At 37.5% G+C, this 27,870-nt stretch overlaps 3 protein-coding genes across 4 annotated transcripts; 1 reads left to right on the plus strand and 2 right to left on the minus strand.

Annotated features, from left to right (window-relative positions):
• Nucleotides 1–6,396, plus strand: faap100 (FA core complex associated protein 100). The gene is made up of 9 exons (XM_079852088.1): nt 1–336; nt 437–552; nt 1,492–2,147; nt 2,741–2,959; nt 3,068–3,224; nt 3,457–4,324; nt 4,407–4,523; nt 4,610–4,696; nt 5,949–6,396. The coding sequence occupies exons 1-9, from the start codon at nt 190–192 to the stop codon at nt 6,078–6,080; spliced, it is 2,499 nt and encodes an 832-aa protein (XP_079708214.1). The 5' UTR covers nt 1–189; the 3' UTR covers nt 6,081–6,396.
• On the minus strand, nt 5,838–13,201 carry tap2t (transporter associated with antigen processing, subunit type t, teleost specific). Its single transcript, XM_079852091.1, has 12 exons — nt 12,713–13,201; nt 11,910–12,448; nt 11,643–11,757; nt 11,404–11,534; nt 9,840–10,045; nt 9,499–9,696; nt 9,264–9,392; nt 8,994–9,182; nt 8,736–8,909; nt 7,541–7,700; nt 6,684–6,820; nt 5,838–6,563 (listed from the first exon to the last, which is right to left on the minus strand). Exons 2-12 carry the CDS (start codon nt 12,439–12,441, stop codon nt 6,354–6,356), a joined length of 2,181 nt encoding a protein of 726 aa, XP_079708217.1. The 5' UTR covers nt 12,442–12,448; nt 12,713–13,201; the 3' UTR covers nt 5,838–6,353.
• Nucleotides 13,202–14,384: 1,183 nt separating this feature from the next.
• On the minus strand, nt 14,385–26,049 carry slc16a5a (solute carrier family 16 member 5a). Of its 2 annotated transcripts, none has more exons than XM_079852093.1 (5): nt 25,584–26,049; nt 24,225–24,638; nt 20,741–20,884; nt 19,088–19,906; nt 14,385–16,105 (listed from the first exon to the last, which is right to left on the minus strand). In XM_079852093.1, exons 2-5 carry the CDS (start codon nt 24,526–24,528, stop codon nt 15,858–15,860), a joined length of 1,515 nt encoding a protein of 504 aa, XP_079708219.1. In that variant the 5' UTR covers nt 24,529–24,638; nt 25,584–26,049; the 3' UTR covers nt 14,385–15,857. The 2 variants fall into 2 exon arrangements, with proteins under 2 accessions (XP_079708219.1, XP_079708218.1); XM_079852092.1 differs by having other exon boundaries at nt 25,730–26,046.
• Between the last annotated feature and the right edge of the window lie 1,821 nt (nt 26,050–27,870).

The raw sequence follows: 27,870 nt of genomic DNA on the forward strand, positions 1-27,870 counted from the left end.
AGAGGAGGAAGAACATTGATCCTCATTGGTCACCGTTGAGGCGGCGGGTGCATGAAACAAGTTAGGAAGAGTCGCGAGCATTTCTGTTATGGTTAAATCTGAGAACTGTTATTATCCGAAACGAAAAAGTCTTTTAAATTGGAGTAAACTCTGTGGAGAATGTAAAACAGACCTGTGTGACATTATATAATGGAGCGGTGCAGTGTGGAGTATCTGTCTGAGTTCAGTGACTGTCAGTCACACTCAGTGCGCATCATACAGGACGATACGAATCTTTTCTTGGCCTGCGGACACAGAGATGTGCTCGTATTCAATGTCGAGGAGAGGAGAGTCACGGCAAGTGCATGTTTGTTTTAACTTTTGTGTTATACTATACCAGACTACTCTTCTGCAAGCTCACTCAATAGGCTAACGTTACATGTTGTTGTTTTTCCAGACCGTGATGCAGTTTGAAGCTTCAGTGACCAATTTGGCATTAAGTGACGATAAATATCGGCTTTATGCACTTTGCGCGAACGGTGGGCTTTACTGCACCCCTCTACCACAGCTCAGGTAACGTTAGTAATATCTGCCATAATAACATGTTTCTTAGATAACTTAAAGTGTTAGTTCATCCAAAAATGATAATTCTGTCATTAATTACTCACCTTCATGTCGTTCCAAACCCGTAAGACTTTCTTCAGAACACAAATGAAGATCTTTTTGATGAAATCTGAGAGATTTCTATCTCTCCATTGACAGCTACGCAACTACCACTTAGTTGGACGCTTCAAAAAGTTCATAAAGAGATCGTAAAACGAATCCATATGAATTGAGCGGTTTAGACCAAATTTTATGAAGAGACTCTTTCGCTTTATATGAACAGATGGATTGAATGCTTGAGCTTCTGTTAAACTGATAACTGATGTGTGAGTTGAAGAATTTGTATGTGTATAAAAGCTTCAATTCAATCTGTTGTTCATATAAAGCAATCTTGTCTCTTCAGAAATATTTGGGATTAAACCGCTCAATTCATATGGATTGGTTTTATGATCTCTTTATGAACTTTTCGAAGCATCAAAGTGATAGTTGCGTAGCTGTCAATGGAGGGACAGAAAGATATAATTCTATTCCAATTCTATGCTATAACTAACTTATAGCAAATAAAGTACTTAACCTTTATATTGCAACAGATTTTTTTTTTGTCCAGTCAATTCAGAACTGGTCAGCAACAGTAATAAAGGTTTGAAAACTGGATCTTTCACATTTAGAATTCACTTTTTTTTTTTTTTCACAGCATAAATTAAATCCAGTCATCCAGTCATTTTATGTGAATTTTCCTAGCAGAGTTGCTGTAAGGAATTTTCCCTTGGAAATGTGTCCATTAATACTTCATTACAGGAAGGGAAACTGCATTCGTCAAGCAATTTCAATGGATCTTTAGATTTTCTTTAGTCACTATAATGTGGAATTTTTATTTTTATAATTTGTTTCTTGTTTCTTTTTTACTAGTTCTTCCTCTGTCCTGACGAGCAAAAGTCCTGACCGTGTGCTGAGTATTATATCAGATGATTCCATTGTCCTGAAAAATTTCAGTCTGCAAGCATTTACCATAGTTGAGAAGATCCTTGTGACTCTTAGTCTTCACAAGTCCATCTGGAGTTTTGATCTCTATGAAGAGCCTGGATCCAGACCCCTTCGTAAACTTGCATGTTTCCAGGTTGCAACTGTAAACTCATGCCGCTTAAACATAACAGACAAAGAAAAAAGTGTGAACTGTCCTCCAGTGCTGACTTGCATATACCCTAAAGGCTCCATGTCAGTCAACTCTCATCAGTCTGACCTCCATCCTTATCTTGAACCCCGACTTTTCAGGCTCTTATTTGGAGTGGATGCCTCTTTAGTCAATTCTCCAGTCATTCTATGTGGTTTACCTGATGGACGTATTTGCTGCTTTCCTTTGCTCATCCCCACCCTGGCTGGTCCAAGAGGAGAGCAGAGATCTCCAATCAGAGTCCTTCAAAGCTTAGAGCAGCCAATCGTATTTGTCGGAACCTGCGTCTCTGGAGAACACGGACCTCAGTGTCTCATCGCAGTTGGTCAAAGAGGCAAACTTCTAATGGTCAGAAGCAAACAAGCAAGCTCGGAAGGAAAAGAGGCAGATTATAGTAAGAATGAAATGAAAGTGCTTTTATTACATATATTTTTGCTTTTGCAAAAGTGTTTGATTTTGATTTGATAGTCAGTAAGATTGTCGACAATTAAGAAAAGGAAAGATCTTTAAAAAAGTTTAATGTAAATGCCTTTTTTTGTGTGAAATGTTCTCATTTTCTTTTTGTACTGGTTTCATATTGTTTTCGAAAAACTTAATACCATTTTTAAGATGTTTTAGTTTAATGTCTGAAAAAATGTCATGTGGTGTAACCATCAAATATAAAAAAAGTAATAAAATATTTCCTTAGATCTTGAATACGGTATACACATATTCAAAGAAGTTTAAAATATATTTATGATTTTGAGGAGTTGCACCACATGACATTTTACAACCAGACAAAAAAGCAGTTTTGTTAAATATTTTTTTCTATGAAATAATAATACATAATGCCAAACTATTTTGGTTTTGGTTTTCTATTCAAGAATTAGCTTTTTTTCCCCTTCATTTTGATATCAGGACAGTTGTAGCAATGCTTTATTTATTCAATGCTTTTGAATAAATTATAGATCAGTTTTGGTAATCTGTGTTAACATTCACATTTTACAGGCTTCAATGAGCATAGTGTACGAGGACCAGTGCTGTGTGTTTGTGTTGATGATAAACGGCTGTACTACAGCTCTCTCAATGACCTACACACACTTCAGTTCCCCACGATATCTTCATCAGAAGCCACAGGAACTGAGTCCCAGCGGCAAGATCTGACCTCAGACAGTCTTGGTGTATGCAGGGTCATAGCACTTACTCGCCCATATACTAACCCTACAGGTACGATACATGCATTGCATTCTGATCAATCTCTATGCTGTTTACCAGGCTTTTAAGTGTTTTAATTTTTAAGTCACTAACGCAAATTTTTTGTATTTTAATTATAAGGATCTGTTCAGCTTATGGGCATATCTTTGAGTGGAAGACTGCTTCGAGTGAACCTTCCTCAAGCATCTGAAAAAGGAAATGTGCCCAGGTTACCTCCATCTCTAGCAGGCCAGAGAGTGAAGGACCTCCTGGCTTCCATCGGAAACATCTGGGAGAGGTCTGTTTCATGCCTCATCATAAAATAGAAAACTTCTGAAAGCTAAATGTCACATTTTGAGTCAATGGGATTTAACAGTGTCAGTGATTAAGAATCATTTAAAAATCTAATTTAAAAGTTCTTGTAATAATGTTGGTTTCTTTCTCTAATTTAATATACAAGTCACTGTAAATTAATAGAGCGACCAAAATGAGTGTCACATCATTGACCCTTTTGTTACTGTCTTCTGCAGGGCAGAATCCTTGAAACACAAGCTCCAGGAGAAAAATGAGTCTATCAAACGTCTGAATCAAGTCATACATGTTTACAGCCTACTGTTGGACACCCATGGGAATGAAAAAAAGTTTAATATGGGCACCAAACATCCAATCAGCTGTCATGGTGTGGCTAGATGGAGCTCATTGCTCCAAAGAGACTCTTTGACTCTTACATGTGTGCTTGAAAACTCAAGTGGATGTACGTTGGAGCATGGTTGGACTCTGTGCATTCAGGTCCACCCATTATCCCAATATTCAAATATTGAGAGCTCATCCAGGACATACTCATTCCCATTGAAAAAACTGGATTCTGATCAGAAACTGGATGTAACCATTCCTCTTGAAACCGTTGATGGGCTGTCTCTGCCAGTGAAGGTCTACTGTTCTCTCACCTTCTCCCTCTCCAATCTGTTTAGCCCTGAAGCGTCTTCTCTTGGTGTTTCCCAGCTCCTAACAGAGATGGGCTCCATCAGTGCACCTTTGAATTCTTTAACAGTGGATTGGCTTGATGCTTTAAGGATAGAGGGATCATTTTCTCATGGTAACATTAGACACGACAGTGTCAGGGATGGCATTCAAGCCTTCCTGCGTGCCAGAGGAGCGTTAACCAAAGATTCTGATACTACTTCCAAGTCAGGACCCGTTGCAGTGCTGATCAGAGTATCATCCGAGCTTCTAAAGGCCAAACTGCACACTTCAGTAACCAGCAGTTCAGAAACATGTGTGTCTGTGCTAAACTGGTTGGTATCACCAGAGGTGATGGGACAAACAAAGTCTGTACAAAGTCCAGTGGTTTGTGCCTACAGCCCAGACGGATGCTCTGTCAAGATTATGGCCAAAGAGGTGCTGACTTAATACTACTCATTACTCATTTACGATCATGAAGTCTGTCATTTAAAATGAGCTACTCATGTCTTTCCTCAAGGTGACACTGGGAGATTTATGCTCTGAAGGACCTCTTGAAGTCCTGGAGATTCGGGTGGAGAGTACATCTGTGGCAGCGGTGTGTGGACTGCATCATGCCATTCTGAGGCGCCTTCAGGTATTTTTATAAAAAAAAAAAAATTCTATTTTTCTAACAGGGACTTACAGTTGAATCTGATTTGGGGATCATGACTTTTTCAACAGGTCTTGTTGAGAGACTCGACTGTAAAATGTTGCCATACAAAGCAGTTAAAAGCACAGAGCTTGTGTGAAGCTGTACGGCACGTTGAGGTAGATCTGATTCTCTTCATTTTATTTGTTCATTCTTGCATGCTTCGATTACACCATTTGGATTAAAGTCTAAAGGTGCCATCACATTTACCGTTGCTCGATAAATTTTGCTGCAAAAATCCAGTTATTAAAAAAAAAATGGGGGAAAAAAAACACTTAAACTGAAAAAGGTACCCATTCTATTACAGGCATGCAGACTCTTACATTCGCTCACACACACACCTGTTTTCAATCTGGAGTTTGGCATGAGGGCTTCATGTGTCGCTACACTATAGACCCCTTTTCAGTTGGTAAACATGGTGATTTTTTTGTGGGCGGAGCTTAGGTGGTGGCAGAACGATCCCCCTGGCCGCTTCACTAACGTTAGTTTGCTTGTTTTTTAATAATGACTGGAGAAAATCCGATTTTATCTTAATGTGCAAGGTCACTCACTGTCCAGGATCGCGATTGTTATTTGCAAAAGTTAATTTTAACGGACATCCCAGATTGGCTGACCCGTACACGCTCAGTCAATGGATGAATGATCGGACAGGATTAACGTTAACGCTACTTCCGGTTGAGTGGCCTGACTTCTACACCTACCCAATAGAGAAACTGAGCGTAAAGGGAAACTGAGGGCATATAAATCTTTAGATGCCTATAACTACTAAATGGTCACTTACAAGACTTGTGTGGTAGCCTACGATCCGCAGTTCTGCCTAGCCAGCGCCAAGGCCAGACAGAAGACTACAATGTAAAGAGTGACATTACGGTGCAATTTTAATGATGTGAATATTTTATAGAAATAAAAATTCCAGATACAGCATATTCATTTTTTAACTATGTATTTGATTACCCTTTCATGCCAGGTTCTTCAAAAAATCTAGTCACAATCAATCAAAACAATGTATACAATCATAGATGATTCACAAATAATCACAATCATTTAGAAAACATTATGCGATAAAATTTCAAATTGGAGCCTGTACTCTGTCGATTCTTGCACCCAACAACACAACAAGATGCTCCTTATTATGTAGCCGAATCTGTGCTGGTTTGTATTGGCTGCCTCCAGTTTTCCCTTTGTTTTGCCACCAGCCTACGCCGTGACGTAACTGTGACATTGGCTTGAAATTGGTTTATAGACAATGGGTAAAAAAAATTTGCCTGCAACATTTGTGGCTGCACCTTTACTCTGTGATTAGAATTAATTCACATATATCAGACAGTTTTGCTTAATTCAATACTAACATTTTTTTCTTTCTTTTGTCAGTCTCTTTATAAAGATCTCCAGGATGCTCAAAATCAAGCAGCTCTTGGTGGCACAATGAAGACGGATAAGAGCTCTGAGATATTGTTCCGTATTTTTCTGCAGCTGAGGGCAAACCCACTGGTCATTCTCTGATTTAAATACACACACAAAATTGTGTATTACATATATTTTGTAATACAGTAGAGGATGTTTCACTTTTAGGATACAAAGTCCATGCTTTCCTTTTTGTGTGTCCCATGTTCATCACTTAACAAAATGAACAAAACACTGCCTATATAAACAGAAGAATGGAGAAAATGTAATCTCCACACCGATCTACACTAGAAATAGTTGTTAAATCTACATGAAAGCAGTCTGTGAGTGTGTACTGAAGACTCTGCAAAATCTATCCACAAATCTGATACTTTAGCCAACTGGTTGTGTCTCCAGATTGAAAAGCTTTTCTCTGAGCCGATAGTATCTTCCTTCTTTGGCCATGAGCTGCCGGTGTGTTCCCTGCTCCACGACTTCACCTCCCTCCATGAAGATAATGTGGTCTGCTTTCTCTACAGTCTCCAAACGATGAGCTATTACCAGCACTGTCTGATCCGTTATGCTATTGAGCACATCTTGAACCTGGGAAATAAGATCATGAATAGACACTATAAATGGGGAAAACCTCAGAATTTAGCATGTTACTGCATCTTAAAAAGAATTACTGTGCAGATTTAGTATTCATTTCGTAAGAGTTCGTACTGCTTGTTGTGTGCTACAGTCCATGTGGCTGGTGGCTTCATCCAAGATAAGAATCTGTGGGTTTCTTATCAAAGCTCTGGCTATAGCAATGCACTGCTTCTGCCCTGCCGACAGCTGGTCGCCACACTCTCCAACATCTACAGAAAAAGCATTAAAATTTAACCAACTCGATATATTTTTAGGGATACACATATCAGTACCATGTCACTGATTTATAAATATCAGTATAAATATCATTTTATTCATCAACTCAGATATCAGTTGTAAATGGAAGCTTCAAGCATGTTTGAGGTTAACCAATGAGGTTAGTTCTCGTGCGTCAAGCAGGTTTGGTTGAGCTGTTTATGTTCGCTGATCCAATGTTTATATGTGAATAAAAGACTAAATTAAATCTGTTCATCATATAAAGCGATTTGGACTAAACCACTCAATTCATATGGATTTGAAGCGTCAAAGTGGTAGTTGTGTAGCTGTCTATGGAGAGACAAAAAGCACTCAGATTTCATCAAAAATATCAAATGTCTTGTGTGTTTGGTACGACATGATTGTAATTAATGACAGATTTTTTATTTTTGGGTGAAATAACCCTTTAAAGTCAATCTTCAAAAACACTAATTTAATTACATTCTTTAGCAAATCTCAAAATGAATATCCATTTTTCATACGGAACAGTATAATGTGATGTCTACATTCACTTCTAGGCACTTCTTCTCTTTAAATTACTTTTTTGGTCAGATTTATTTTTTATTTAGACAAAAAAGTATAAAAAGGTGATATTGGCTATAACATGAAAATATTTAACTGCTCATTAGTATCAGACAGAATTTTAATATCGGTGCCTCTTTAGTTATATCTACCTGTGTTGTATCCATTTTCCAATTTGCATATGAAGTTGTGTGCATTGGCTTTACGAGCAGCAGCTTCTACTCTTTCAAGTGTGCAGTCCTGCAAACCGTATTCAATATTATATCTCACAGAGCCAGAGAAAAGCACAGGATCCTGGGATACCATCGCCACCTAAGCCAAATGAAAGACAATAATGTGTAGTTTTATAAACTACTAGTTATACACAACTGTCTCACCAAACCATCCAATGGAATTAATGTTTTCACATCTCTCCTGGGGCCAGTTGTTTGAAAGTTATCTGATCAGATTTTTGTGTTCAAAACTTTTTTAGTAAAATTGGGATACATTTGATCCAAAAAATCAAGATTATCCTGATCCCCGCAGAAGGGTGGATTTCAGGAGCAAAAATGTAATAAAACTTTAAAATTGTAAAAAAAAACAACAACAAAAAAAAACATAAAATATACACACATATTTTTTTATTTTCCTCTTGATTAGTTGTAACTTAAAGTAATAAATTATAAGTAGACATTAGGCTTCTTATTCAGCCTTTCGGTAGCCTACAGTAAAGTAAAAAAGAGATTTTGGTGCCATAAAACAATCCCCAAACAGCTAGAAATATCAGACAAAAAAATAATATATTTAATTTAAAGAGTTTTTTTTTTTTTTATCACTGTTTATAAACTACATTGACACAATCATAAGACATGGATCAGTCAAAAAAGATTTTCCCTTTCTCATATTATTTCTACCAGCATGTCCCTTTAGGGCAGGGTTCCTCAAACTCGGTCCTGGAGGACCATTGTCCTGCAGAGTTTAGCTCCAACCCTGATCAAACACCTGAGCAAGCTAATCAATGTCTTCAGGATCACTAGAAACTCACAGCTAGGTGTGTTTGATCAGGGTTGGAGCTAAACTGTGCAGGACAGTGGCCCTCCAGGACTGAGTTTGAGGAACCCTGCTTTAGGGGCTCCGTAGAGCACTTGTAATCCAGATTTGGTAATCTGAAAAAGTGTATATCTGGATCAGGGTGATCCAATTCAATATTTGCATTGAAAAACTGGAACAAAAATAAGATGGATTACCAAATCCTGGATAGCAAAACATGGGATTTCCATATCCAGATCATTCTGATCCAGACTAAATTTTTTGAACAACTGGCCCCTGAAGTTATATGGTTGTAGATGCTGGTGAATCAATTCTTGCCTTTTTATGCAAATACTGGTGTTGGTAATGGTACAGAGGTTCTCCATCCAGGAACATCTCACCCTCCTGTGGATCATAGAACCTTTGGAGCAAGCAGACGCAAGAGCTCTTCCCACCACCAGAGGGCCCAACCAATGCCGTCAGCTTTCCTGGACTCAATTCCAATGTAACAGACTGCAACAATTCAACAATGAATACATGCAAATCACATAAGTTCTATCTATGATTAGCTTTTGCGGAATAAACAAAAAAACGTACCTTAAGTGCCATTTGATCAGGACGGGAGTGGTAGGAAAAGGTGACCTTTTCAAAGGTTAGTCTTCCCTTAAGCTTCTCTGGAGCCAGATGGCCTGCCTCTCTCAACTGTGGCTTCCTATCGAGCAGCTGGAACACCTTCACTGCTGATCCCACAGTATTCAGCATGTCTCCATAGATATATACAAGATGCTGAGAATATAATTATGGCCAGAATTTAGTCTCATCTCAATGAAGGGTCATATTCCTGTAAAATCTATCTGGCCATCTTACCCTCATGTTGGTCACCATGTCCTTCTGGTAGAACACAAACGCAAGAAGGCTGCCATTGCTAAGCTGTCCAGACGAGATGAGATTTCGGCCTTGGAACAGCATTGCTACCTTCAAGCCCACTGTAATGAACTAAAACAAAATGCAAGAAGATAGCCATTTGTATGAATCAATGAACTATAACACAATTTCTACTAAGGAGAACAGTGAATGCAACTTAGGACTGTATATGATTTACCCTGCGTATTAAGAGATGAAATGCACTGTAGACACCTTTACGCCTCAAAACCTGGAGCTTCCTGTTGAGAGTCTGTTCATATCGCTGCTGTTCCTGATGCTCTGCCTTAAAACTGCGCACAGTCTTCATCGACCCAATGACAGAAGACGCCAATTCTGTAGTCTCTGCATTAAAGTCCTGAAGCTCTTTGGATGTTTTCTGATCAGGAAGGTGAGGCATTATGAATTCATTATGGTCTCCCCAAAACGTTAGGATAGGACGTTAGGAAAGACACAGCTTTATAACAAGTCTAAGCTTTGTAAAAAAATAAAAAGGAAACCAACTTGAGGAGGGTTACTTACCTGGGAGAAGTTGTTGTATGAGTTCTGAATGAAAGCAAGAAGGGGCATTTCAATGCATGAAAGGAGGGTTAACTGCCAGGACAGGCCCAGCATGAAGTACAGCATGCCGCATGTCTTCACCAGGCTTCGCAGTAACACATTCACATTCATGGCCACAGAACGTCCCATTTTATCAGTGTCAGAGGTTAAACGTGATGTGAGACTACCTGTAAAAGAGAAAAAAATGGACATGATTTTAATAATGGCCATTTTATCAAATATGCACAATTTTGTAGCTTTGTCTACTCTTAAAATAATCCTAAAATATGCAGCAGAACGCAGTGTCTCAATACACATTTTTTACCCTCTGGTGGTCTTCGGTCAATTTAGAACAATTTTAAGTTTCGTTTTTTTTTCGTTTTTTGTGGATATGATTAGAAAGGTGAAATGGTCTTCAAAAAAATCTTCACACTTGTTTTCTTCATGTCGAAAATGATCCCTATATCATGGTCACGTTCTGTTTCTCTGTCTTGTTTAGTTTTAGGGGCTGTTTACACGACACCATTTTCAACTAAAAACTTTTTATGCATTTTGACTGTTCATTTACACATCAACAGTGTTTTGGGGGCCTGAAAATGCAAAAAAAAAACGGGATTCAAAGTGCAAAGTTTTGAAAATTATACCGTTATCATCTCCATGTAAACTACAAAAATGCAAATTTGTGAAAACGGTGACGATCAATACGCCATTTCATGTTGCATACAATTATCTAGTCAGTAAACGTAGGTCGTAGCAGCAACACACTGAGATGATCATGCTAAATTTCTGACAAAATCATCGCAGGCAACCTTTGGTCGCAAGACCGTGACAACGGCTGTCTTTGAACCTCTCTCACTGTAAGATGTAGGATCACCGTTTAGGAGCCACGACCACAGAAATCGCCACGATTGGTCATCTTTCTCCTGGGACAGCTCAAAATCATACATTGTGTACCGGGCATAAGCCTTGAGTTCTCCTCAGTCCTTTAAACCTATTCAGTTTGACACCAGTAAACATAACTCAAGAAACATTTTTCTCGCCAACATCTACAAGAAGCAGTTCTCTGACTTAGGGCTTTACTTGACACTGTGTTTTTAAATTGCGGCACTCGTAGAGTGTTAAAAGTCATCATGAAACAGAAGTAGCAACAGGTCTTCCGCATTGTGAAGCACATGGGAGTGAAATTAATGATCGGAAAAGTAAAAATGTAGGGCGGGACTTTCTGAGTATTGGTTGTTGATTGGATTTTAAGATGTGGGTGTTGCACTCATAAGTACAGGGTTTCCTGGGTCAGGGTTTAAGTTTACTTAAGTGTAAGATTGGAGTCCTGCATACATCACCAGTTTTTTTAACTGCTGTTTTCACTGAAAGGTCCAGTTATGACATTCTTGTTACATATTACAAGGTCAAAAAAGAAACACATGAGATCTATAAACATGCATTTATAAAATAGATGGGGTGAATTTTCATTTCATCTGCACTATTTACATAGAAAGACAATTAGTGCTAAACTTCAACTTCCAAAGTGTAGGAACGGGTATCATACCTGGTTTATTATCTTCAAAGAAGCTTATCTCCTGCTTCATGAGGTTCTGGAACAACAGGTGTCGTATTCTCTTGTTGAGTCTGCAGAGGCTGCACATGAACATCCCACCGCGCAGACCAGTGAACATAGAACTTAAAGACACAACAATTTAACATTTTAATTGCAGGAAACAAAACCAATTTGTACACGAAGACATGTTTTTTAGTAAGATTTTTGCATTGGATTGATGTTACACTGACCTTCCAAGTGAACACAGTGCCATGAGTCCAATGGCCCATACGAAATTGTTGTGCTGGTAGTTTCCACTCAGTATGTCAATAACTTTCCCAATGCAGTATGGGATGAATGTCTCAACTACAAAATAAAAGGTATTACTCTGGATTTAGTTTACAATAGTTTTGTCTATTTAGATAAAAGATTAGCCTAACTGAAATCAGGATTTAGATTTAAAATCACAGACTAATTCTGACAATATTTTAGTTTCCTCAACCAGGAAAAATACTCACAAAGCGCCGCCAGGCTGAGGAAGAGGAAGGCAGCCCCTAGATGAAGATAGTCTGGCCTGGAGTAGCGGATGACCCTCATTAGGAGTGCTCTGGCCTCTTCATCTTTCTTCGGGTTCCTGGAACCCTTAGATGATCCACCGTGTGGGAAGGCCATCTCCCACACCATATATATGAGAGTAGATGTAACAGTGCTCAGGATCACCATGCCAGGATCAGGAACAGGACTAAAGCCTCTCCCAGTCCCGTGAAGCATTGTCTGAATGCTATCAAACACGGGAGGTAGGAAGCTCAGTAGGGTTACCCAGCGCTTCAGGAGAGGGTGATTGCTGCTGTCAGAGACATGTGTGATTACTGAATACAGTACAACGCAGCTGATGGTCCTGAGAGCCCACAGGCACCATAGATCCAGACTGCCCTCTCCATCCAGCCACAGGAGTGTTATCCACACACAAGCCCAGATGACAAGATCACAGCACAACAGACAGAAATGTTCTGCTGCAGCTCTGGGTATGGGGTACGCTTTTGAGATCATCTTAAAACTGAAAAGACAAAGAGGAATCAGATAAACCAGACTAGAATGGTTTCATAGCCCAATCACACTAGTCTTTTGTTTGGTTTTAGCTGATGGGCAAATTGGTCTCTTCGTCTGACCAACTAAAGAATCCCTCAAACCCATTTAAACCTGCTAAGATTAGCAAACCATCTTAGGCTGGTTTAGGATGTTTTTATCAGCAATTATCTTCTCAAGTACTTTAAAATACATTGCATAAGCACTAAACATTATAAAGTTTTAGTTTTCTTACCATTAGTTGTTCTCGTTGCATTTTGGCGGAGGATCACTTTTGCTTTCACTTTCACGTGGGCGGTGTCAAAACTGTTTTTTCAGGTCAGTGCGCATAATAGTAAGAATCGACTATACTGGGAATACGCTTAAATTTTGTTTAAAACGAGTCAGCCTCAGTGTGCACAAAACGTTTTTATCTCAATTAGCAACTGTATGTACTGTAGTGCGTATGACGGATCATGACGTATTACGCCTACGCCGGTTACGCTCGTTTGTTCTTCAAGTGGCCAACAGAGAGCGCTGTTTAGCGAATATCATCTTTCACGTGCAGTTCTTTTTTTCTCATGAGCATAAATGTAAACAAGGATTTTAATATCGAAAAGCTATTATTATAACATTTTTCTAAACACACTAACAACAATATAGTACGATTTGTGTGTGTGTTTTAGGAGGATATATCGCTATGACTTGAAAAATAAGCGTGCTATGCGAGAAATAACGATACTGTGCGGTTGAAAAGACTGTTTGTGAAGCCTTATGTGAAGCCTAACCATATGTAGCCCCACCCCATTTTTTCTAAGATAAGCCAAGCCAAACATATGTGTATTACTGTAGTAGCACTTCAAGGTGCTAGGTTGTGCTTGGCTCAACTAATAATGACATTTCTGTGTGAGAAAGAGCCAGTTAAACTTGACCAGATTGAGTACACAGCCTCCGCTCCCACTAACAGGCAAATCCAGATTAATGCTGTTACAATGGAGAATACATTCCACTATTTACTCAAACACAGGCACACACTCCCTCACAGATAGTTACACAATCACATGTTTTATTCTATATCATAGTGATTTATTCTTTATACGGCAAGAATGGTTGGGAATGCCTTTAAAAAACATTTATGGGACTTTACTTTGACAGGACATCACAGGAAGACATGACAGGAAATAATGTTGATTTCCTGACCCAAACAGGATCTGATCTTGGGATAAGAGCACTTGGATTTTTAGGTAAACACATTATGTGTTCATAATTTTTTTTTTGTAAAATTGTTATGAATTTGTAACAAAGTCTATTTTGTAGGTACTGTTACTGGTCACTATTTCTTTACTAAATCTTTACTTAGTTTATTTTGAAATAATAAATATAAACGACAATAAAAGGCATATGGTCATACAACTGTAGAGGATTTAAAAAAAAACTAATTTCAAACTTTAGAAAAAAAAGTGTCAAAAAAAAAAAGTCAAGCTGTTTGTAGAGTTGAGTGCTGCACAGTTTGAAATAACAAAAGAAATAAACTTAAAATACAAATAAAAAATATGTATATAGCACCTTTAGCAATAGAGCATTATAAAGTGTCTCACAAATCCTATATTAAAAAATAAAACATTCACACAAGTCTATGAAAAATAAGTTAAACAAGATTTTTTTTTTAAAAAAGAGACAGATTCAGCAAATCTAAATGGTCAAGTGTTATGACAACTGAAGAACAACGGTTCTAAATAGGCTTTCAATAAATAAGGTAAGGTGGTAACACTTAAAGGTAACGTAAGGTGGTAACACTTAAAATTCATTATTAGCTTAATAGCTTAATTAGTAAAACATGGCACCAAAATTTTTCCCTCACCAAAGACTTTTCTCCAAGCATTAAATAAAAAGTGGGTACAGGTTTACCTAGTAAAAAAAAGCCAAACAATAATTCTGCTTGTTTATTGATAGCAAAAGAAAAAGGCATAGCATTTTTCGGCATACATCTTAGTTTTATATTTAAATTGAGTATATAAATAAACTATTTTATTATAGTAAATACTTTATATTACACATTGTAAAATCAATGATACTCTCTCAGGGCTCACAGCCCTTTAAGCTTTTGGAAGCTGGTCATTTGCTTTGGTAAAGTAAGATAATAACAGAGCAACAACAACAAGAGAGTTTACATTTAAATCAGCACAAAGTGAAATGTGACACATTAAAAATGGGCCCTTTGCACAAACACAATCTCATTCAGTATAATCCTTGAACCTCACAAACACCCTAAGGGCACATATTTAAGTTTTCTCATACCCAAGCACTCACTGAGAACAGGAAAAGTTGAAGTCTTTGTTTTAAATGTGTCTTGGTTAAAAAGGGTCTGTACTTGTACTGAGAAAACTTTTAGAGCCCACGTGGAATAAAAGCAAAACTATTTTCTCCTGATTTATTATACAGTACTGAATTTGTAGACATTAGACCAACAATCTTCCAATAAGGGTCAGGTTTTTCAGTGCATGGGTCTTATGACACAAATGATGTATAAAAACAACACAGTGTAATATAGAAGTTTGGGGTTGGTAAGATTTTTTTTTTTAAAGAAATCAATACTTTTATTCAGCAAGGATGCATTAAAAAAAGCAACATTCATGACATTTATATTGTTACAAAAGATTGAAAATGTCTTTCAAATAAATGCTATTCTTTTGAACTTTCTATTCATCAAAGTATACAGAAAAAATATATCACTGTTTCCACTAAAATATTGAGAATAAGATAATATTAAATATTTCTTGAGCACAACATCAGCATATTACAATTACTGAAAGATCATATAACATTAGACTGTAAAAAAGGCTTTGATTTCAAAATATATTAAAATAGACAGTTATTTGAAATTGTAATAACATTGCTATATTAATGTATTTTTTGTATCAAATAAATGCAGCATTGGTGAGCATAAGAAACGTCTTTCAAAAATCTTACCAACCCCAAAATGAACAGAGGTGTAATTGGTGAAAAATGAAGAAAATTAATATTAAAGGCATGAGATGAAAAAAATCCCTGACTTCAAATAGCTTAATTTCCTGGGCAAATAACTTCAACGTTCAGTCCTTTTAGATCAGGAATGAAGAAGCGTTTAAAATATTTTCTTGAGTTAAGCTTTAACGGATGGCATTGTTTCGCCATGGCATATACTGTGTAAGGCAAACCAGTGATGTGAGACCAGGACCTTTACAAATGCAAGTGTCATAAAACAAAGTACAAAACAACCAGGGTTTGACACTCACTGAAATGATACAGTTATAAACAGCACATTCTATGATACCAAGAAATGGGGTAACATATTTTTCTACCTGATATGGATCACAATTGCAAAAACATAACTCTGATCCAGGTCATACATTTGTGATGTTTTATGCTTCTGATGATGGGTTATTTGTCTTGTCCCCATTTGTAGGCACACTGCTGTACTGGCAGTCTGTGGATATATTGATTGCAGGTTTAGCTGGAGACCCAGACGCTGGTAAACTGTTCTTCTGGGCTGCATCACGGGAGTCCAGCCAGTAAAACGAAACCATCAGGAAAAGAGCTGATAAGGCCACAGAGATGCTGCAGGCCAGGAACATGTACGTGTACTGTTCGGTTCTGTCCACAAGCAATCCTGTAACACAGGTGCAGAGTTATGATAACATTTAACAGTTCCTTTCATATCTAGAGAAGTAAAAAAAACTGTCAATTAACCTATACACTCCTTGTCACAAGTTTGGAATAATTAAGTCTCTTCTTCTCACTACGGCTGCATTTATTTGATCAATAATACAGTAAAACCGTAATATTGTGAAATATTACTACAATTTAAAGTGATGGCAAAGATGAATTTTCAGCAGCCAGTCCAGTCTTCAGTGTCACATGAACCTTCAGAAATTATGCTCATTTGGTAAACAATTTTGATCAGTTATTATTGGTGTTCATTTATTAATAATGGTTCTTATTAATATCAATGTTGAAAGCAGTTGTGCTGCTTAATATTTTTGTCAAAACCATGAATTTTTTTTTCTTCAAACAGAAATCACGATTATCCTACGATTCAGAAAACTGAACAAAATAACATGAAATTCTGGAGGTTCTGAAAAAATGTTAATTGCTTCAGTCTATTTGAAATGTTTAATTAATCTGAATATATATTTTTTTTTTTTTTTTTACAGTTTGAATGACTGATTCAATGACTCACTCATAAAGACTTCACTTGTTTAAATACTGTTTATATCTGAACTATAAACTTTTATCCCAGTACTTCTGTGATAATATGAATATTTGCAACACAGAAATAACAATACTGTGCGGTTGAAAAGACTGTTTGTGAAGCTTTAAGACCTTATGTAGCCCCACCCCATTTTTTCTAAGATAAGCCAAGCCAAACATATGTGTATTACTGTAGTAGCACTTCAAGGTGCTAGGTTGTGCTTGGCTCAACTAATAATGACATTTCTGTGTGAGAAAGAGCCAGTTAAGCTTGACCAGATTGAGTACACAGCCTCCGCTCCCACTAACAGGCAAATCCAGATTAATGCTGTTACAATGGAGAATACATTCCACTATTTACTCAAACACAGGCACACACTCCCTCACAGATAGTTACACAATCACATATGTTTCATTCTATATCATAGTGATTTATTCTTTATACGGCAAAAATGGTTGGGAATGCCTTTAAAAAACATTTATGGGACTTTACTTTGACAGGACATGACAGGAAGACATGACAGGAAATAATGTTGATTTCCTGATCCAAGCAGGATCTGATCCTGGGATAAGAGCACTTGGATTTTTAGGTAAACACATTATGTGTTCATCATTTTTTTACATCAAGATTTTTAGGGTAAAATTGTTATGAATGTGTAACAAAGTCTATTTTGTAGGTACTGTTACTGGTCACTATTTCTTTACTAAATCTTTACTTAGTTTATTTTGAAATAATAAATATAAACGACAATAAAAGGCATATGGTCATACAACTGTAGAGGATTTAAAAAAAAAACTAATTTCAAACTTTAGAAAAAAAAGTGTAACACTTTTTTTAAAATAGACGTGACTTGACGTAAAAGTCAAGCTGTTTGTAGAGTTGAGTGCTGCACAGTTTGAAATAACAAAAGAAATAAACTTAAAATACAAATAAAAAATATGTATATAGCACCATTTGCAATAAAGCATTATAAAGTGTCTCACAAATCCTATATTAAAAAATAAAACATTCACACAAGTCTATGAAAAATAAGTTAAACAAGATTTTTTTTTAAAAAAGAGAGACAGATTCAGCAAATCTAAATGGTCAAGTGTTATGACAACTGAAGAACAACGGTTCTAAATAGGCTCTCAATAAATATCAGGTCATAAAGCTGAATGCACAGCAGCTATAAATGCAGTTTACTTTCCAGACTTTCCAACTCTCCAAAAGTATTTCAAGTCACAAAATGTTATGTTTTGTTTAACAGGGGTGTTGCTAGACCTGAATGTCCTACTAATGATGAAAAGCTAGAAACGCCCTTGCTATATCTATGGAAACTATACTTGTTGTCTCAAGTCTAGGGCAGGAACAAATGTTGAAACACCAGCAAGACCACATTTAAACAGTCCCTGTCTGTTTTCAACAGATGGTCTCTGGAGTTTAGATGCCTTGTTTTTGCATTCAAGTCCTGTCGAAATGATCGTATTTATGAGCTGAACGAACATGAACGCCACCACAAAGTCATAATTATGAGCGAGAAACTCTGGATTTTCTTTGAGCTCAGAGTTTACGAGTTGGGAGCGTGTCACTGAGATACATCATTGGATGCAACATCTCTAGTGGACGGTAATTTTTTAGAAATGAATTAAAAACATTAAAAGTAAAACACACCTGATGCACAATCATTGTTCTTCATTTTCTAGATGAAAAGTTAAAAACCTTTCTGTATTTTTGTGTACTTAATGCCTGTTACAGACGATTTTGGCAATCCTATAAGATCATTACAAATAACACTGTACGACATGGGTCTAATAAACTTGGGTACGTCATGCATGTAGACTGTACGATGATGACACCATTTGAATCGTAGGCTACGACACAAGTTAGTAAAGAAGAATAAAGCATCATCAGCATGCACTAGCGATAAACAAACAGAGCAAGATAAATCACATTTTTGCAATTGTGGTTTTTATGCGCACTGAAGAAAAGAGGAGGAAGCGAAAGAGGAGGATATGGACTTAGAATAAGTAGTTTTAAATTTTAGCTCCACGTCATGTGGATCAATACGCCAATACAAGTTGCATTTTTATTGGCTAGTCAGTAAATGTAGGTTGTAGCAGCAAAAACAGTGAGTCGCAGGCTATCTTTGGTCCCCACAATCAGTCATCTTTCGTCTGGGACAGCCCAATATCGTACAATGTGTACCGGAGATAAGAGAAGGTACACCGCCATCTTGCACCGACAAAAGTGACTTAAACGTACCCGATGTCATAATTACGACTCTCCAACGCTTAAATACGAACTTTCCAGGAGGACCTGAACACACCTCATTTGAGTCGTACATACAGTATACAGGCAGTGACATGGTGCTGTCGACCTACACTACACATAATTCAAAACACAAAGTTTTCAAGTTACCTGCGAGGGGAGGTCCTATCAGCAGTGTGACGCTTTCCATGATAGACAGCAGGCCGAGCGCAGACGGGAATCGACTCATTTCCACTGTATCCATCAGGACGGTGAACATCAGTGAGCCTACCACGCTCATGGATAGTCCGTAGATCAGCACGTAAATTAACAGCACATTGAAACTGGCAGAAATGCAGCAGATACTATTACTGAGTCCATTTATTAGAAGTGCGACTGAGAAAACGTAGATGTGTCGACCTTTAAACCAGGAAAGGCTGAAGAGCACTCCGGCGGGAGGCCGAACAAAGATGTTGACAAAGCCTAGGATGGAAAGCAGCAGGGCGGCTCGGCTTGGATCCATGTCAGCTGATGCATACGGGACCAGGAAAATAAGTGGCACCACAAACCCCAGCATCATCCAAGTGATGCCCAATGAAAACACCCGAAATCGCAGGTTGCTGGAGAAGAGGTCAAAGGCCATGTGTTTTCTGAGGAACGATGCTAAGATCTGACAGATTCCCGGCACACATCCCTTTTTGCCTGGGGATATGGGACTGTTGCTCATCACCTCTGACTTTTTGGGCTTGCGAGGCCTGAGCGGTCTCATAACGGCTCCACAAACACAGCAGTTGAGCAGCACAGCGCCAAGCACCAGAAAGCTTCCTCTCCAGCCCAGCTTACTCTGCAGATAGTCGCCTAAAAAGGGCAATGTACACAGACCCAGAGCAGTACCAGTGGAGGACATCGCATTGGCAAAAGGACGACGGCGCACAAAGTAGTGGCCAAGTATGGTGACAGCGGGCTGGAAGCTGAAACAGAAGCCCAAACCTGTAAAACAAACAGAGGGTCATGCATTATAAAGAACTGACTGATGGATTACAAACTTGTTAACTGAATTACAAACTACAAAACAAAACTGAAGTTCACTGTACTAAATAATCATCAATGAATAATAAATACATAAAATCTGTAACTGTAGATGAGTGTATTTAAATAACACATTTAGTTTCGATTAAACAATATGATAATCAATATTATATTATCTAATAATAATCAATCAATAATATAAAATAAATGATCATGTATTATTTACTTGTCAACTATCTGAACTGTAAATGTAAATACATTTATTTATTATCTATTTAATTAATAATAATATTTATGAATGACCAAATATTTAATTTAATGTATTTTGATTTAATATTAAATATATACTTAATATTGATATTATTTATATATTTTTTATTTATATTAATACAAATTTAGAAACTTATAAATAATACATTTATTTTATCATTTACATTTATTTTGCCGCTTTATGCTATAGTACATCCATTTTTAACATCTGGAACTATCTTTGTGGGTGGTCATTTTAATAAAACACACATAATTAAAACAGCATCACACTCTCAGTAGTAGTGTTGTACTGAATGCCTGTAGCCAAATAATAGCCATGCTGATCATAAGCAGGATTATTGTGTGCTCAAGAATTAACTACATCATATTTGTATTCATATTCTTATTCATGTCAGGCCAGGCGGTAAAGCGCTTAGTGATAACTCTTTATATAATCACAATGACGTTTATGTAATCACTGCTGTTGCTCTTTCATATACAGATCAAGCAATATGTCATAATCTCTTCCTCTGGGGACTTACTGACCTGTGATGACCCCAGTAGTGATGTATAAGTGAACTATTGAATGTGAGAAAGAGCTGACCACCATCCCCAAACCACTCAGCACTCCCCCAAACATTACTGTCGCCCGGCAACCGAAGCGCTCCACCAGCACACTACACAGAGGACCTGGAAGAAAAATGCTTACAGTAAAAAAAAATAAAAAAAAAATAATAATTTGAGATGGCTTAATCATTTTCAAAAACCAGCTACTCAAAACACCATCAATAAACTGCCTTAAACAATGTACTGCCTTGTTCAAATATGATAAGCAAATATCAACATAGAAGTAATTGACACATGGCAGTTCAAGAGGTACACTTAAGCGTGTGTAATAAATGTTGGATCTACCTGTTCCTCTTTTTTTTATTATGACTATGACTGCTACAATGACTATCGCTATAACGGTATGATAAGGGTATAATGACTTTTAATAACCCTGTCTGTTGGATCTAATATACAGTGCCGTGCAAAAGTATTTGTACCCCTTCATTCTTTTCACATTTTGTTATGTTGCAGACTTGTATGCTAAACCTCTTTAAATAACTTTATTTCCACATCAATCTACACTCCATACACCATAATGACAGAGCAAAAAAAACAAACAGATTTGTGATAACTTTGCACAATTGTATATATATATATATAAAAAACGAAATAATTACATTGCCTAAGTATTCCTACCCTTTTCTGGGATAATTTAAATTTAGCTCAGGAGCATTCCAATGTTACTTCATTTTGAGTGGAGTTAACCTGTGGCATATTAGACTGAATGGGTATGATTTGGAAAGGCACACACCTCTCAATAAAAGGTCTAACAGCTGGAAATTGGCAAAAACCAAGCCAAGAGGTCAAAAGAACTGCCGGTAGAGCTCAGAGACAGGATTGTGTCAAGACACAGATCTGGGGAAGAACTCTGCTGCATTGAAGGTTCACAGAATCATTTAGCCTCCATAATCCTTAATGGAAGAAGATGTGAACAAGTAGGACTCTTCTTAGAGCTGGCCTCCTTGCCAAACTGAGGAATCAATGGAGAAGGGACTTGGTTAGAGTGGTGACCAAGAAGCTGATGGTCACTCTAGTGGAGCTCCATGATCATGGAGATAGGAGGAACTTACAGAAGGACAAACATCACTGCAACAATCCACTTATCTGGGTTTTATGGCAGAGTGGCCAGACTCAAGCCTCTCCTCAGTGAAGACACATGAAACCCCACTTGAAAAATGGCTGTCCAGTGCACCAATGGCTCCCATCCAATCTGACAGAGCTTGAGAGGATCTGAGAAGAATGGCAGAAAATCGCCAAATGCTGATGTGCAAAGTTTGCTGTATCATACCCAAAAAGATTTGAAACTGTAAAGGTGCTTCAACTAAGTACTGCATTAAAGGTGCCATGTGTAAGAATTGAGGTAAAAATATCCAAAAAATGAGCTACACGCATCAAAAGAATGAGAATTAAAAAAAGACAAGTTATAGTGCTGCAGAGATATCAACCTGAATTAGCATGCTAAATTACTAGCCACAGCCCGACAGGTGTTATAATACCAGTTTCGGCCATGGGAGGCGGTATGCGGGCAACATAACCACCAGCCAAACTGCAATACACGAATAACTCGCACGGCTTGTGGGCGTACTTGAACCTGATGTCAATCGTGTGGAAAGTACAGCCCACTACTACATTTCAGTTCAGGAAAGAGATATTATGTATGAGGAATACATTTTGGTAAGTTGTAGCCTACTGTATCTTTCAACAGTGTTCGTGTTTTTTTACTATTAGCTGGTAGAGATGATCGGTTCACGTGCGCTAGGGATCTGTCGTGTAACATTTACAAGCACAAAAACGGTATTTATTGTTTGAATTGCGTAATAAAATTGACAGAATCTGAGAGCTGAGATTTTTTTATATCATAACTAACCTGCTCTGTCTAGTCTGTCGGTCTCCGTGTCCTCTTTGCTTCGCGATTTTTCTGTGCGTGAGAAAATTGATGTGTGGCGTGAGAGCGTGTGAAAAGTGTCAATTGCGTGTCTCACGGTGAATGCGTGAGAGTTGGCAGCTCTGGTTACGTTGGCGCTAGCTTGGTCAACATCAGCGAATGCTGTCTGTCAAATTAATGTAATTCAAACTAACAATAAAAATGTAATATGAACAAAACGAATATGAACATATTCACTGGTAAAGGTGAAGGGGAGTAGCTTGAAGATGTCATATTTCAAAATCACTTGACATCAACCAACGTTCCTCTGGAGTCAAAACGTCCTCTATTAGGAGTTGGCTCGGCTTCGGCTATGGCTCTAGGGTCGTTGTGAAGGTAGGGGCGGAGCATAGAGACTATGCCGTTTCTCGGTTGTTACTCTAGAGTAGACCAACTCACTTTCTGGAGGTATACTGCCCCCATCTGGTATGGAATGTGGAGTATGAATTGATTTTTTGGCGGACATTACACAAGGCACCTTTAAGGGTACAAATGCTAATGCAATGTACTTAATTCAGTTTTTCCTTTTTAATAAAGTTGTCACAAATGTGTTTTTTGCTTTGTCATTATGATGTATGGACTGTAGATTGATGTGAAAAAAAGTAATCTAAAGTAGTTTAACATAAGGCAGCCACATAACAAAATGTGAAAAAAGGAAGGGGTATTAACACCTTTGCAAGGCACTGTAGCTTAATCAGATAATGACCATAACTTCCTTCGCACAGTGGAGAGAAAATATGTTTTTTTATAGCATATCTACTCCAAAATATTTTTTTTAACGCTAAATGAATTGCATACTTATGCATTCAGTGCAGTTACTCGATGAAGAGAAAGACATCTGATTAAACAAATTATGCATAGTGCTCCTTTGATTTACTGCATGTAAAATATATGCATTATTAACCCACTGCTAGTCTTTGGAATTTTTTTTTCAGTGAATCTGTTTTTTACACAAGTTACACTTCTTGTTTTTGGTTCATTTTGACCCCCAGAATCACCCCAAAGTTAAGAATACTGAAAGGTTAAAAAAGGAGTATAAACTTACTGAATACAAATAAGAGAGGGGCGGAGTTAAATCATTTGGTAATCTAATTAAATTGTTGATTAGTGTTTCTTTTTAATACAATTGCTGGAAAAGTAACACGTCTCTGGAGTGGAGGTATTTTTGCAAGTTAAATTTCAATTAAGAGACACTCAAACCCTAACTATAAGAAAGCCATTTGAAGGATTATTCTCCCAAAAAGTGTAAACACTGTGACTCTGTGGCACTTTCAGAATATTGCTCGGTTTTTTAAACTGCCTGATTTCACCACATTGCCTCGTAAGTTTTGGGGTGGGACTTCTTGTTTGTCCGACCAATGGTAGATGTGCAAAGTGTTCAGGAAACCGTTCTGAAAGTCATTATTTTTGCAATTTTGTTTGGTTGTGCTAGTGGAGAAGAAATTACAAACTGATTAAGCATTTTCTAAACAAAAACTGACTATATCACATTCTTACCTCCAGCATGCAGAACTGACGTCATTATTGATGGCACCCAAGATGTCTCACTGTTACTGGCGTTAAATTCTTCCTGAAGATCTAAGTAGAAGATACCAATGCATGCAGGGAAGGCCAGTGTCAGAGCTAAGACAAGGATGGTAGCCACCAGGACCACCCACCCCCAGCCTCCATCTGGAGCTTCGCAGGTAGCTGGATGATCTTGATCAGAAGGGGGTCCTGGTCCTTGATTCTCTCCCTCAGATTCAGGCTCATCTAGCTCCCCCGTCTGCTCCTCCGTGCTGGAAGGTTGTTGAGGTGCCATGTTTCCTAAATGATGGTAATCAAGTCACTGCCGTCTGGGTTTTTCCACCTGATCCGGGGGGCTTTGGGCTCTCAGCACCAGAAGAGCAGGGAAACACATTCTTGTATATTCTATATCACCAACACAAAAAAAATCTTATTGAACAAAGATCCATTTGAAACATTTTCCATACAAACAGAACAGAATTTTTAAAATATAGAAAACCATACAAAATACTAGGTGGAGCTACAAAAGTGAGTTCTAGTATGAACTTGTCAAACTCCTCTTTGTTTACTTTTCAAGTTCAAGTGGGCCAGAGGGGGAAGGGTTATTGGTCACATCCACCTTAGACATTTTTCAGTTTGTTTAATCTGTAGCCTAACTTAATATTAACCAATTGAACATTTGTCCAAAACCAACAACAAATCTGGATGTAGTCGTTTTTTGTTTTTCTCGTAATCTTTCATGTCAGCTGTGAATTGGTTTCTTTCTTCTGTTGTACGCAAAGGAAGACGTTTTTAATAAGGTTGGCATGGTAACCAGACAGTGACTTTTTTTTCCCTACTATAAGTCAATGGTACCCAGTCAACTGTCTGTCAATACATTCTTTAAAATATATTTTTTTGTGTGTTCAACAGAAGAAAGAACCTCATACAGGTTTGGAACAACCTGAGGGTGAGTAGGTCTAGTAATGACAAACTTTCATTCATGAAAAAGACATTCATGTGTCGCGACCTGGCGTAACGATGTAACTTAGGGGTCACTGAACGAACAGATAAAAAGATTCGACTCGCTGGGATGAATCGAAATCCCCACCACTTGTATTTTACTTGACATTATCCTTCTCCATTGTCTGGTGTTTTTGCTCAGTTTCTACAGCAATGACAGATCTGCTGTTCCGGAAGAAGCGACTTTAAACAACAAAGAAACTAAACGAAAAGCCTAGCCTACATGTGATTACAATAGCTGGCAAAACACTTTAGAAAAAAAACCCTAACCCTAACCTTAAGACGTATTTGACCGGCTAAAGCCCTAAAGTAAGCTTCTCAAAACAAACAGTATTTTATTGAAATTACCTGAATTTGGCCACATCACCGGGATGACACGAGTCAATGACAAAATTTCATCCTGTTCTTCAAGCCCGATACGAGTGGGAAAAGGCGTATTGCCATGCTCGAACACGGTAAAATTCAAAGCTTGAAAAGCTAAACAACAAACGAACCTTTTAGCGCAATTTCAGGCATCCGCGCCAGTGCCGCGTCTCTGTGCTGCTGTGGAGACTGTCATATCAGCGGTAGGAAGGAGACACTCTGTGAGAGCAGTTTCAGGCTCCAGACGATTAAGCAAAGGCGAATGTAACAGCTTGTTCTCTCACATGTCGCACTATGACTACATAACACAAATGGAGAGAGCTATATGAAATTGGTAACGGCTCCTTTAACAGCAGCAGTCTACACGTAGGGAAATTTGAGCACCGAGGCGATGGCATGGCATTTCCTCTCGCCTTTCCCCCAGAGCAACTCGGTTTCATCCGCCTAGTACCGCGCAGAAGGGCGGGTTTCAAGTGTGCTGGCGTAGTTTAGCAAAAATAGGCTAACTCATATACTTTCAATGTGTTTTTTAGTCCATTCATACAGCAAGTAGGATTATTAAAAGTAAAGTATACCCCCAACAGTACTAGATTAAGTACCCATGACGCAGATGTCCTTTGAGCACTCAGGTTCTAAATCCAAAACAAACATCTTATTCTTACCCAAAACACGCTTGAATATTTTCCAATAGGCTACTCACCATTTACAAGTAAAAAATATTATGTTTAATATGTTAAATGCATGTAATGTCAATTTAGATAACCTGAATTAAACAACAACCATCGAGTCGAGATATTTCAAGAAAAAAAAGTCTGAGGAACTTTCTTCAGTGGAATACAAAATATGTTGGACAGAAAGTCTGTCACTGTAAAAGCGAGTGGTGACTGAGGCTGTCATTCTGCCCAACTTCTTTTGTGTTCCATGGAAGAAACAAGACATATTTGGTCGAAATGAAATTGTTTGGGGTAAACTATCCCTTCAAATCAAATAGTATTAGCCTATTTACAGGGTTTCCATGGAAATGAAACATCAGTAGGCTAGATTTTAATAATGCTTTCCTGATATGGAAAATTAACATTTCAATAGTGAAAGGCTCAAAAATATTTAGTTGTCCTAAAATTACGGTTTGTGAGCACAAAATCTAAAATATAATATAGATTTATATTTTTTTAAATGTCAAAATATTTTATAACAGAATACATATTCAAAGTTTTAATGTAAAAAAAATGTACACAAAATGAGCATGCCACAAGTCTGAAACACAAATACATTTTATGATAAAAATCAAACATTATCATTTTGCAATCTGTACATTGCAAGAAACTGCATCAGAAGACAAACTTAAAAGATGAAAACAAACAAAAATGGACATTGAAAAGGACAGTCTGATCAAGACTATTCATTTCCAGAACACTTAGCTCCACAATCTCCATAGCTTAGTGACATATTTGACACTTTACATCAATACTATTGACAATGCAATACACCCAAAACATCTGATGAAAGAGCAGGTTTTCAGCATGTTTAAATGTGTGTGTACTGTATATTAAAGCATGCAGGAGTTGTAGACTAACTATCATGGCAGGGGGAAAAAAAAAAACTCTTCAGTTAAACACGGACCTTGTTTTTAACTTTTATCTGAAAATGTTATGACAGAGGACTGCACTTTTGGCCAGCTCGAAAACATTGATTGAAAGTAAATTTAAATCAAATACGGGGGTGTTGCAAAGTATATTTTGCCTCAGCAAGCAAGTTTTTCAAGTTTGATTTTAGTGATTTCAACAAAACAAACAAAATAGGGCCAGATTTTCCACTTCTTAAGTGTTATTAACTGTCTATGCACCAATTCACCTTTACAATATGACAACATCCCAGCATATAACATTACATACTCAACACATTGCATGCTTCCAAGTTGCCGTTCCAAAACGTCAACCTCCTGGTTTTTCAGAATAGCATAAATATTTTCACAAAGAAAATATCTTATCATCTATATATCTTTTTGTTTGATCTTAAACAACATGTGGTACAAGACCTAAAGGAGAATAGCAGATTTCTTTAAGGAAACAAGACAAAGAAGTCTCAAAGTCTCAAGTGCTGTAAAGCATCAGCAGTCAATGTGACATTCATATCAGTTTCCTGAACTGTCTTAAATAAAACTTGAGACTGCACATTACATTTTCTAATGCCTGACATGAGGTTCGATTCTAAAAATAGAACAAAATCTAAACACAAAATCCACACAGTGAGAACATTATAATGTAGGTAGGTG

The sequence above is a fragment of the Squalius cephalus genome, assembly GCF_949319135.1.
Source record: "Squalius cephalus genome assembly, chromosome: 19".
In the NCBI taxonomy this organism is placed as follows: Eukaryota; Metazoa; Chordata; class Actinopteri; order Cypriniformes; family Leuciscidae; genus Squalius; species Squalius cephalus.